The 10670-nt window shown below is 46.7% G+C and overlaps 2 protein-coding genes across 2 annotated transcripts; both read right to left on the bottom strand.

Annotated features, from left to right (window-relative positions):
* Positions 1-1312: 1312 nt before the first annotated feature.
* TEOVI_000634000 (phosphatidylinositol 3-kinase (tor2)) lies at positions 1313-8551 on the bottom strand (the record flags this gene model as incomplete). Its single annotated transcript, XM_067221345.1, has 1 exon — positions 1313-8551. The coding sequence occupies one exon, from the start codon at positions 8549-8551 to the stop codon at positions 1313-1315; it is 7239 nt and encodes a 2412-aa protein (XP_067077446.1).
* A 978-nt stretch (positions 8552-9529) lies between these two features.
* TEOVI_000633900 (proteasome beta 7 subunit) lies at positions 9530-10186 on the bottom strand (the record flags this gene model as incomplete). The annotated part of the gene is made up of 1 exon (XM_067221344.1): positions 9530-10186. The coding sequence occupies one exon, from the start codon at positions 10184-10186 to the stop codon at positions 9530-9532; it is 657 nt and encodes a 218-aa protein (XP_067077445.1).
* Between the last annotated feature and the right edge of the window lie 484 nt (positions 10187-10670).

Below are 10670 nucleotides of genomic sequence, written 5' to 3'. Positions count from 1 at the left end.
AAAAAAAACACTGGCAGGTCGTCCACATACGAACATGAACACAAACGCAGAAACGGAAGGCGTGAAAGTCACTCAGTTGACAAGTCGCACTTTGATTACCGAGGCAGAATGGGCATGCGGAGGAGTAGATAATGGACAACTTAAATGATGCAGTGAGAAAATAAGAAGGGAGGGAAAATAAAAACGAGATGACAGTGCCTTCCTTTATTTTAAAACGATAACGGGAGACCAGCAGTTTAGACCCTCTGTGATGGGGAAAACAACCGGTGCTACAAAAACCCGCAGGGGAAAAACCAAGTCTTTGAAGTATCCCCGTAATTTATCTTCCCATTTCCTTTGTTCTTTCTTTTTCTCTTCCCCCTTGCTTGCCTTTTTCTCTCCTTTCCATTGTTTTGCTTTGCCCTCTCATGAAACGACAATTTCTTCTCCGACACGGCACGGTACGGGCCAATACTATACATCGTGCAAGCCTTTATCTGCTTTCTGAAGGATGGATAAAGCCATACACTCGAAAAAGACAAAAAGCAAAGCAAAACAAAACAGAATAGAACAAAGAGTCAGCAATAAAAACCACAGTGGCCCTATATTCACTTCCACACACTCAGCTCATGAAAACACGCTAACGCAGCAGAAGTGGACAAGGCAAGGGTGAAAAATAAGACAAACGTGAAACCGACACGGGCTTCGAATTAACACTCGATGGCAAACACGTTTCATACGAACTAAAGGCCGGTTCATCCATCCCCCCCCCCACTCACACACACACCTCGTCTTCTTGATAAGTTCCACTTTTATGTCGATCATATTCATAAATCTTTACTCAAGTCGGGTATATCCTGCCACTTGAAGAAGAAAAAAGACGTGTCCTCCTTCCTTCACTCACCAGAGGTTTAGCAACTCAATAAATGTTCCTTTAAAGAAAATGCAAAGGCTGCACACAACACGTCCCTTAAGCACGATTAAAAGCGAGACACAACCCAACTGCCAGTCGTTTTTTCTTTTTTTTTCCTTTCCTCTCCCGTTTACTCTTTTATTGCTTTCAATGAGTTAACCGAACTAGTAAAGAGGCGCCACCCCCGCGCCCCGCGTAACCCACCTCTTGTCCACACCTTCACTCCCGTCTGCCACAATCAAAACAACATAACATAGAGCAAACGAACCACAACAGAAGGCGCAAAAGAGGATTTCCCCTTATCCAAAAGGCTGAAAATAAAACAATAGAAAAAAACAGACACGTTGCCACATAAGCCAATACCAACAGTGTTGTCCAGCAGCACTTAACAACATATCAGAAGTGAACCACAACAACACTTTACCAGAACGGATACCAACCCGCCCATGACTGAGCGACGTTAGTAATATCTGTCGCCTCAACAATCAGCCGTGCAACCTGTACTTTTGGATCGGTACTTTTGGTGTCGCCTTTTGTTCTTAAGAACTCCTCCCCTTTCAGCTTCGATCGGACTCGCTGAAAGACCTTAACACCTTTATGAACTACATCGTCATCCGGTATGGATGCACAGCGGGTGAGTTTGGAGTCCACAGTGAACATATCGTCCCTTACAGGTGCACCAGGAAATGCAACGGATGACATCCGCGGCCCCACCGCTTCACTTTGTTCATCAATGTTTTTATGTACTGTGGAGTCCCCAGGTTCCTTTTTCATGTGGTTCAATAACCTCCAAGAGATGAGTGGGTCCTGAATAAAGGCCTCAAGAATGGCAAGCACGCTCCGGCTTCCATCGCGCAGAACGCACATGGCGGTCTCTGCGATTGAACGAAATGGTCCGTCGACACCAAACACGTCCAATGCATTGCGTATCATTCGTGTCAAGCGGAAGGGCACCCTTTCAGGGAACATTTGACGTGTCATCGCAACTTCAAAGCAGTCACCAAAATCGATATGGACAAATAACCCAGACGTACGTTGAATCATCACATTGTTGGGGTGCCGATCCCCCAAACCGAGAATATAACCAACCATACACGTGGTTGCCGAAGATGTTGTAAACACCTGCCTTTGCTCAAGCCACATCTCACAATTGGAAGCTGAGGCCCACATTGCCTTTCTAACATCGTGACCTGAAGTATGATCTGCAAGGAACTCCATCACCTCAACCTTCGATATCATCGTGAGGTGGTCGTAGGTTTTTGGCCTATCGCATACAATGATTTGATTCATCATGCGCAACTCGAGCTCCGGTGGAATACCACGAAACTTCCTGTACTTCGTCACGAGCGTGTGTAACGTGTCACAGCCGCTAACCCAACCAATAAGACCCACCGTGTCCTTGAGTGGTGTGACAGAATACCGCTGAATCTGGAATCCAGGATTCTTGCAGGTTCTTGAGTCCGTCATCATGAGAGTGTTCACAAGTCTAAAGAGTTGCATTACCCTCTCATCAAGACGCAGATCCTCACGACCCTTCAACAAATACTTTTGTGTTTCTCCATCCACTGTTGTGACGCTAAGCCTCTTAGGTCGCTGTTTACTTCCAATCACAGTGAGTGTGCCGTTAAAGGAGGCAATACACCTTACCGCACAATCCTCGGATGGCATCGCATCGGGGAGTCCCACTGCGAGATTTCTTGCTTCAAACAGCTTTGGACTACAAAATGAAAGGTGCAACTTACTTTGAGACCTTATCTGTTTGTCGATTTGTTGATAAACTGCATGGTAAATGTTCCAAGCCGAGTGAAGGTCAGCTATAGATCCCGTTCGGAGGTATGATTGAAGCCACTCTTGGGCCCTATCAAGCTTATTGCCGAACTTACAAGTAAACTCAGCCTCGACAATAGTATCTGTGGAGAGGTGCAGCTTCTCGTGCAAAGGAAGAAGCACGTCTAGCATACCTTTATAGTCGTTTCGGTCAAAAAATGCGGTAGCGGAACATTCCAGCATATGATACCACTGCTCATGCAAGAGGTCCGAAGTCCGCACCAACTCGTCTACAAGGATTCGCCCCTGATTAACCACAAGAGGGTGTTTGCTCTGCAGTTTGTCAAGAATTATATTTGCGTACTTCCTCCGCCTCCTAGAGTTGGACATTGCGCACAGGTTGAGGGGATAAATTAGCGAGAGTGGACAATCAAAACTGACAGTTGTTAGAATCTCCGCGACAAGCTCACAGCTGCCATCGGAACCGGAGTCCAGACGCGCAATGAGTTGCGGAACCACCAATTTCCAAGCGCGCGGCGACACCTCGAAAACCCGCTTACGTAACTCCTTCAACCCACTTTCCTGATCACAATGACGACTGAGTAAAGTGAGGAGCTTCAAAACATCCTGAATAATGGTGGAATCTGAGTTTCCCAGTTTAATGCTCTGTATATAGCCTTCAATTGCGGCTGCGCATGTGGCGTCGGAGAATGTGACATCGAGCATCTCCGCATTCGACTCCGCAAACATGCGCCACGCGTGGAACCATTTAGGGCAATAAGTTGTAGCCGCCTTGTAGCATTGCACAGCCTCAGAAAGTTCTGCACTGCTGCCAAGCCTCGCATAAGCGCTCGACAAGAGAAAAGCGTTCTCATTCCTTGAGTGTGTATCGATCATCCTCTTCAGCAGGTCACGCTCGAGACCATAAGAACTCTTTGGTCCAAGCTCACCGTTTGCAGAGAGAAAACTAATGTACTGCATCACTACACGGGGGTTTGCGTTGCTGTGCATGAGCTGTTCCGATGTTGGGCAGCGATAACCCAACAACTGACACAAAATGAAACGCTCGTGTTGCTTTGCCTTCTCGCGCCGACAAAGATTCACAAAGCGAAGACGTGTAGCAACGTCCTCGCCTGGCGGAATGAGCAAGCCACGCACCCCGAGGACCTCCTTCCATGCAGAAACTGTAGAGGACATCATCTCAATGCGTTGGCTCCACAAACGCAGGACGCGGCTCAGATGATGCGTTGAAGACACCACCTCCGCTCGCTTTACCGTCACGATCTCTTCCAATTCAGACAGCTTTTGCGCAATAACGAGACCTTCGTACGCGCGAGTGTACGATTGATGCAAAAGCCCTGAAAGATCCTCTAAAAGTAGCTTCCGTCCCTCATTGATTGCCGAAGTTGCCTCTTCGTAGCGGCGCTTGTGAATGCTAAGCGCAGCACGCGAGACATGGTACGACACAGTATCGTTTAGTTGCCAACGCGTGGTGTCCTCCAGTGTATCCCACGCCTGCAGGCGTATTGAAGCATCAGCGGCGCACTGTGACACGTAGAAAAGGGTGTTTTCTTCCCTCTTCTGCTCGTCCCTACCGTTATATTTTTGAAACAGTACCTTCCACTGCTCAAGCACTGCATCATAATCACCAGCTTCGCTTAGTGCGTACAATGTATTAACCTCATTTTCCATTTCAGGGTCTAACTTCACATCCTCACCATTGAAGGAACTGTTGGCATCCGAGCGGGAACGACCACCCACCCCACACATTCGCCGGAGAGACTCCTGCCGCGATAACCACTTCACTGAGTACTCGTCGCTGCCATCCGATTCACTACGCTCATTGTCAATACATCCTTGTAGGAGTTTCAAGCTTTCTGAATGTCCAGTGACCATAAGAAGCCCCGACTGCTGCAATTCACGGTAAAGACTAAACAGGTACTTCGCTGTCCCCCGAGGATCCTTCCTGTATGCCGCTTCGCACCAATAGAGAGCCTTTGCGAGCATCCCCCGACCCCATGCACATCTAGAAAGAATACTGGGAGCAATGGGAAGTGCCATCCCCACATTGTCCATATATTCCGCGACGGTGAGGAGAGCGGAGACCACCTCATCGGGTACAGCGGAGGACTCCATGGCTTGTTGTAGAACCTGGAAGAAGAAATCGGCGAGAGACGAGCGAACGGATGCACTCGCAAAGTTCCAGAGGGCCCGAAACGCGTGCGGAGCGATATCTTGAGTGAACTGGGGTGAGCAATCCACTAGTGGCGAGGTGTTAGCAGTCAGCGGTAGCGAGATACACCGAAAAACTCTGTAAGGGGATTCCTGCATGATGACACAAGAGAAGTCATTGAGCCACCTGAGCCATTCCTCCTTAGTAAGGGGAGCCGTTCTGGTCGTGCTGATGATCAGCTTCTCAGAGAAGGGAAGGGGGCGCTCTCCATCATCAGAATTCCAGCCCTTCTCGTCCACATTTCCCCGTGTGCTCAACACCTTGTCCAAATCAGAGACGTGGCGAAGGGCGATGCCTTCACACTCCTTGAGGAGTCGCACCACTTGCTTTTGATGCTCTGTTACAAAACCTTTACTCAAGGTGCAAACGCCACCCTTCATTAACGTTCCATGGAGGGTAATTAATTCGTTATTTGATACGCGAAGGGTTTTCAGTGTCCGAAGCACCTCCGATGAATATTTGACAAACTCGCTCTGCAATACTGTCATTAAAACGCAAAAAACACTCATGATGCGGCTGACGAACGCGTTTTGCTCCGTCGCCCTCATAGATGTTGAAAGCCGAGTTTTCAAACAGCTGAGAAGCCCGCGAACAATGAGACCCGCAAATTCATCAACGTGAAGGCGGAAACAAACCACACGGAGCGTCGTTATGACAGACAACGCAAAATCAATGGGACACCTTTGTGCAGCCCGCAAGAGATTGGTGACAACCGTCTCCACGCACGTTTTCAGTGTTTGTGTATGCTTCAAGATGTACTCTATGATGGCATAGCGTAAGGACTCGGATGACTCAATATCGTTAAGAGCGTCAAACTTGATGGGGGACATCCGCATGTTGCTCCTCCTCGATTCCGCCTTACCGTCCGCTTCAAGGGTGACAAGCGTAAGAGCAAGTCGGACAGCAAGAAAACGATACTTTGACGATTTTACCCATGACTCATCAATCAAATTGTACAGTAAATGAGCGTGTGAAAGTGCCGCCACCCCAACATACCTTATGATCTGCGTTAGTTCATGCAGCAGAGTGCCTAATAAACGGCACGCACTGAGTTCACTCACGGCACGAACCACTGGTGGAATCACAACGGCAATTTCTCCCCGCGAGTCGGGGCATGATTCTGCAATGTTGAGAATCGTTTGAATTCCCACACGCAGTACATTATCTTTTCCCCCCGAAAAACGCTTCTCACTTAGATCCAGCAGAGAAGCGATGGAGCGTATAACCACACGGCAACACATGGCATGGCTAAGAGTGCTCGGCTCGTTTCGTTTCATTTCTTCATGTCTGCAAGTCCGATTGACGACTGTGGAATGGAAAATGCTGATGTCAAGTGCGCCAATAACTCCGGCGCAGCGTAGTGCCTCAAGACGAACGTCCAAGTCCTCATCGTTATTTTTCACGATACCGCTTAACTGCTGGTAAAGATGAGGGTACACCTCATACGGCGACCGGCCTTCGATCTGCGGGCCCAGTGTAGCAGACAGGAACCGAAGACACCACAAACGCAACTCAACAGACTCGCTGTCAAGGGGTAGAGCTTTGAGCAGCATGTACGCACGGTCCACTTCTACTCTGAAAATGGCATCGGTATTCCCAAAAAAATGGGCAGCATGCGCTACTGACGTACAGCAACGCAGTAGATGTTGCAAAATAGAAGAGTGGATGTTGACCGTTGAGAAATGGTGCCCAAGTGCTTTGATGATACCATCCGCGAAGTTCATGACAAATTGTGGTGCGTTGGATGCGGCTGCATCCAGCAGTTGAAGCCCACTTTGCACGGCACCTGTGTTGTCGCTAGTGGATACCGTATGTAATATCTGAACAATTTGTTTGCGAAATATTGGTAATATGTGGGATGGGTCGTGAAAGGTCATGCGGCAGAGCAGTACGGTGGCAGCTACCCGACAACTTATATCCTCATCCCCAAGTGCAGCGTAGATCGAAGTCACAAACTGCACCTCCTTCAAAAACGGATAAAATGGTTCTGTAAACGAAGAGAGAATTCCTTTCCTAACGACCGGGTCGGGGTTTGACAGCCCAACCACAAGCATACGAGACAAAATTACATCAACACATATTCTGCGTGCCATTGTAAGCTCACCCTTAACACCAGGGGGGATTAGCAGCGTGCAAATTGTACGAACTGCCGCGGTGCGAACCGATACACTTTCACTGTCGATGAGGGGCAACACCGAGTCCCGCAAGAAGTCACCCATCAGCTCCGAATCGGAAAACCCAAATTGGACTAATGCATCAAGAGCAACTGTTATTTGGCTCTCAGTTGGTTCTGACTCCACTTTCATGGTAATGGTACCCTTCGAACCGGGTTGCTGACGAAACGGTAGACCGCACAAAGTTACGGAAATCATATCCAACAAACCCTCCTCTAACCTCGATCGGTACTTAGCGCTAGACGACGCTATGATGTGTGGCATGCTTTCGATAAGGGGCAGCGACAATCCCCAACGAAATATGTTTTCTATGCAAGGCTCGATGTAGCTCTCCACATCGACAGGTGGGCATACATGGCATATCACTGAAAAGCATCTGACTGCCTCCCAGCACGGTTTAGATGACTTCCCAGATACGTAACGCACAGCATTGCATGTTTCATTGACGAACGGACGAAACGCCACGTCTGTAACCAATACAATGATTTCACTGAGCATATTGAACGACGCGGCAACTTGATAGCCGTTCTCAATTGATTTGAGAGCAAAACCAACCGTGTCCTTCAGTTGATTGGTGATGAACAACGTTGTGCTATAGCGGCACAGCACGATAAGGCAGCGAAAGAGAAGTTCTCTCAACTCAGCAATGTTGGTGGACCCCCCAGTCATCACATAAGGGACCAGCATAATGGACATATCCTCGTATCGAGGTTGAGATGCAGTTCCCACTGAAGTCATCACCACAGTTTCAAAGGCCAGCAAGCCAGCCATGTTGCTCTCTCTAGACTTCGCGGCGAGATTGAACTTGAGTTGATGAAGCAACGAGTCTACCGTTTTCTTCCTGTTAACTGGAGATCGACTGCAAAGTAATTTTCCGCAATCCATAAAAAGCAGATGCGAAATCTCCCGTATCATCGCATCTGAAGAGGCTAACATACCCCACAACTTTTCAAATAAGGAATCCAACATGTCGAGAATTCGCATAGGAATTTTAGTCACCACCTCCTGTAGCATCAACAAGGCGCACACTCTCTGTGCATGAGTTATATTTTCCTTCAAATCTATTGCCAAAAAAGCGCCCTCCACCTGCTCTTGAACGAAGTCCGACGTCATACTCGTCACGAGTGTCTCTCCAAAAGCACGGGAGGCGACGAAGGCAACTGACACGTCCTGCACATGAGTCAAACAAATGCTAAGATAACTATTGCACTGAGATACCTGATTGGCTGTAAGGTCTAATTGCAGCAACGTCGCCAGCGTCACGAGCGCGCACTTGACCTCTGCTGTACCACCCTCAACTACATCAAAGTTTTCCAAACAAAACAATAAACATGACACTAAGTTTTCATATTCCTGCTGATTCTTTCTTTGATTATCTTTTGCCTGCTTAACAACCTCAGCGGCGTAAATGACATCACATTTTGAAGAAACCGCAATTGTCCGGATGAGCGCCTCCACTTTCCGCGCATCGTACCCAAGTGACATCCTTGGATGTACGCAAGCACAAAGAAAGAGATGATAAAGAAATAGAAAAGAAGAAAAACTATAGAATTTACAGTTATAGAGGGGGGGGGAAAAAACGCACCTATATGATTGTGTAACCTTACGTTCAAAGAAGCAGATCAAGTATTTCCCCTTTCCCCTCTTTTTTTGAGTTATATGCTCCTATTCGTTACAAACTCGCAAAGACACAAGCATGCACATGCACGCATATACTTTCTGGAAGCGAGCGTAGGTGTAAGTACAACTTGTGTGTTTGTGTTTGCGTACGTCAACGTGGGTACTCTACTATGGGCCAAACACTATAACCTTTTCTTTTTCCCACCCCAAATACACACTTTTATATGTTCTTACCTCTTGCTGTAGGTGAGCCTCTATTCACTCTATTTTATGGCAGGCAAGATATGTGTTAATATTGAGGGGTGGGCGGTGGGCGAAAATATTGAATTGATGGTATCAAGTTTACGGAGAAAGAAAGATTTTTAAAAAAAATAATAAGAAATAAGTGCGTGTATTTATCGAAAAATTGTATGATGCAAAAGGGCATTGAAAGTAACGAACACATAAAGGAGAAGAAAGACTGCAGAGAAATGTCGGGAAAGGGTGTGAGAGTGGGAACAAAAAAAAAAACAAAATCATCGAGGAGAGACAGACAGAAGAAAAAATGCAACGCGCGAAAGCCACACAGAACTGTGGCATCCAGCCACTCCTCAAACCACACAAACGCGCCTCATATCTTCTTTCTCTTCTTCTCTTCTTCTCTCCTTTTCTTCTTTTCTTCTTTCCTTTGTGTTTTTTTTTCTTCTTTGAGGGGAGAGGAGTTTTTTTTCCCCATCCGTTTGATCATCATGATGTTTGTTCTCTACTTACTTCTCTTAACATTGCACACAAACAAAACAAAACGAAACAAAGTTACGAGCTCCACCCACCCCTCCTGCTTGTTTCCTGCGCAAATTACCGAACTCATCGAATAATGGCTGTTTTCTCAAAGCAGAACCCCTCATACTCCCAATTTGTTTCTACTTCAAACGGCTTGCCAATCTCCACAGCGTCATTTGTCGCATCTGCAATTTGAAACTTGTTGATGGCGCGGCACTCCCGGTAGAAAAGAACACGAAGACAGTTTTTGATAACCTCCACCGCCTCCTCACGTGAGAGTCCACCAGGTTTTTCAAGCGCCTTCCGTAGTAGTGGAATTGCAATATATGCTCCATATCCCGTAGCCACGCAGTCATCCCTCCATTGCGTCCCCACACTGTCAATTCCACCAAGAAATGGAACTCCTCCTTGACAACCACAGACAACAAAACTGCAAAGGCATGGCTCAAAATTGGAGCGTTTATGGTAAATATGCCGGTGGAGATAACAAAATATTTCATCAGGCCTAAGCACATCATTGATGTATCTCCGCTGTCGCTCCACATGACTCTCAAGTTGTTCAGTCATATCTTGAAAGTCAGCGTAGTCGCCAGTAGCACACACGGCGGTATGGGGGCCTATGATTTTAATACGCGGGATATTTGGCCATTTCGCAAGGGATCCATACGATAAAAGTGTGTCGCTAGCCAACAGGACACCACCGTTATATTTCAGACCAATAACAGATCCTCCAGATGCCATAATGGTGCGCAATAAAAAAGAGGATGTGAAGTGGTTTCTTTACAAATATATATATATATATATATTTGTGTGTGTGTGTGTCCGTGTGTCTTTGTTAGTTTGCTCACTTGTATTTCTGCCTCTCCTCCCTCTTTTTCTCTCTTACGGTGTATATGTGACCTGTTCGACAGAGCAGATGTCCCTAAACACAGTTGTTGTTGTTTTTTTGGTTTCGTTTGATCTGTGGCGCGGCACTAATATAAAAATTCAAGAGAGGTTTACAAAAAGTTTGTTCCCTTTTACTTCCTTTTCTTTTCCGGTTCTTCAACTACCTTTTAACTGAACCATATCAAATAACGGGAGGAAAAAGAGAAAAAAAGAATGAAGAAAGGAAGAAAATAAGAAACTCAGTGGCACCATCGATAATGTTAAAGATGATGCAGTTAAAGCATACGGAAGGAAGAGAGAACCAAAGCAGTTGTGTTGCTTCAACCAATAAATCACA

Source organism: Trypanosoma equiperdum (assembly GCF_001457755.1).
Source record: "Trypanosoma equiperdum strain OVI genome assembly, contig: ctg_1411, whole genome shotgun sequence".
Taxonomy (NCBI): Eukaryota; Euglenozoa; class Kinetoplastea; order Trypanosomatida; family Trypanosomatidae; genus Trypanosoma; species Trypanosoma equiperdum.
The sequence above is the reverse complement of the archived record's forward strand: the minus strand, read 5'-3'. Positions and strand labels throughout refer to the sequence as shown.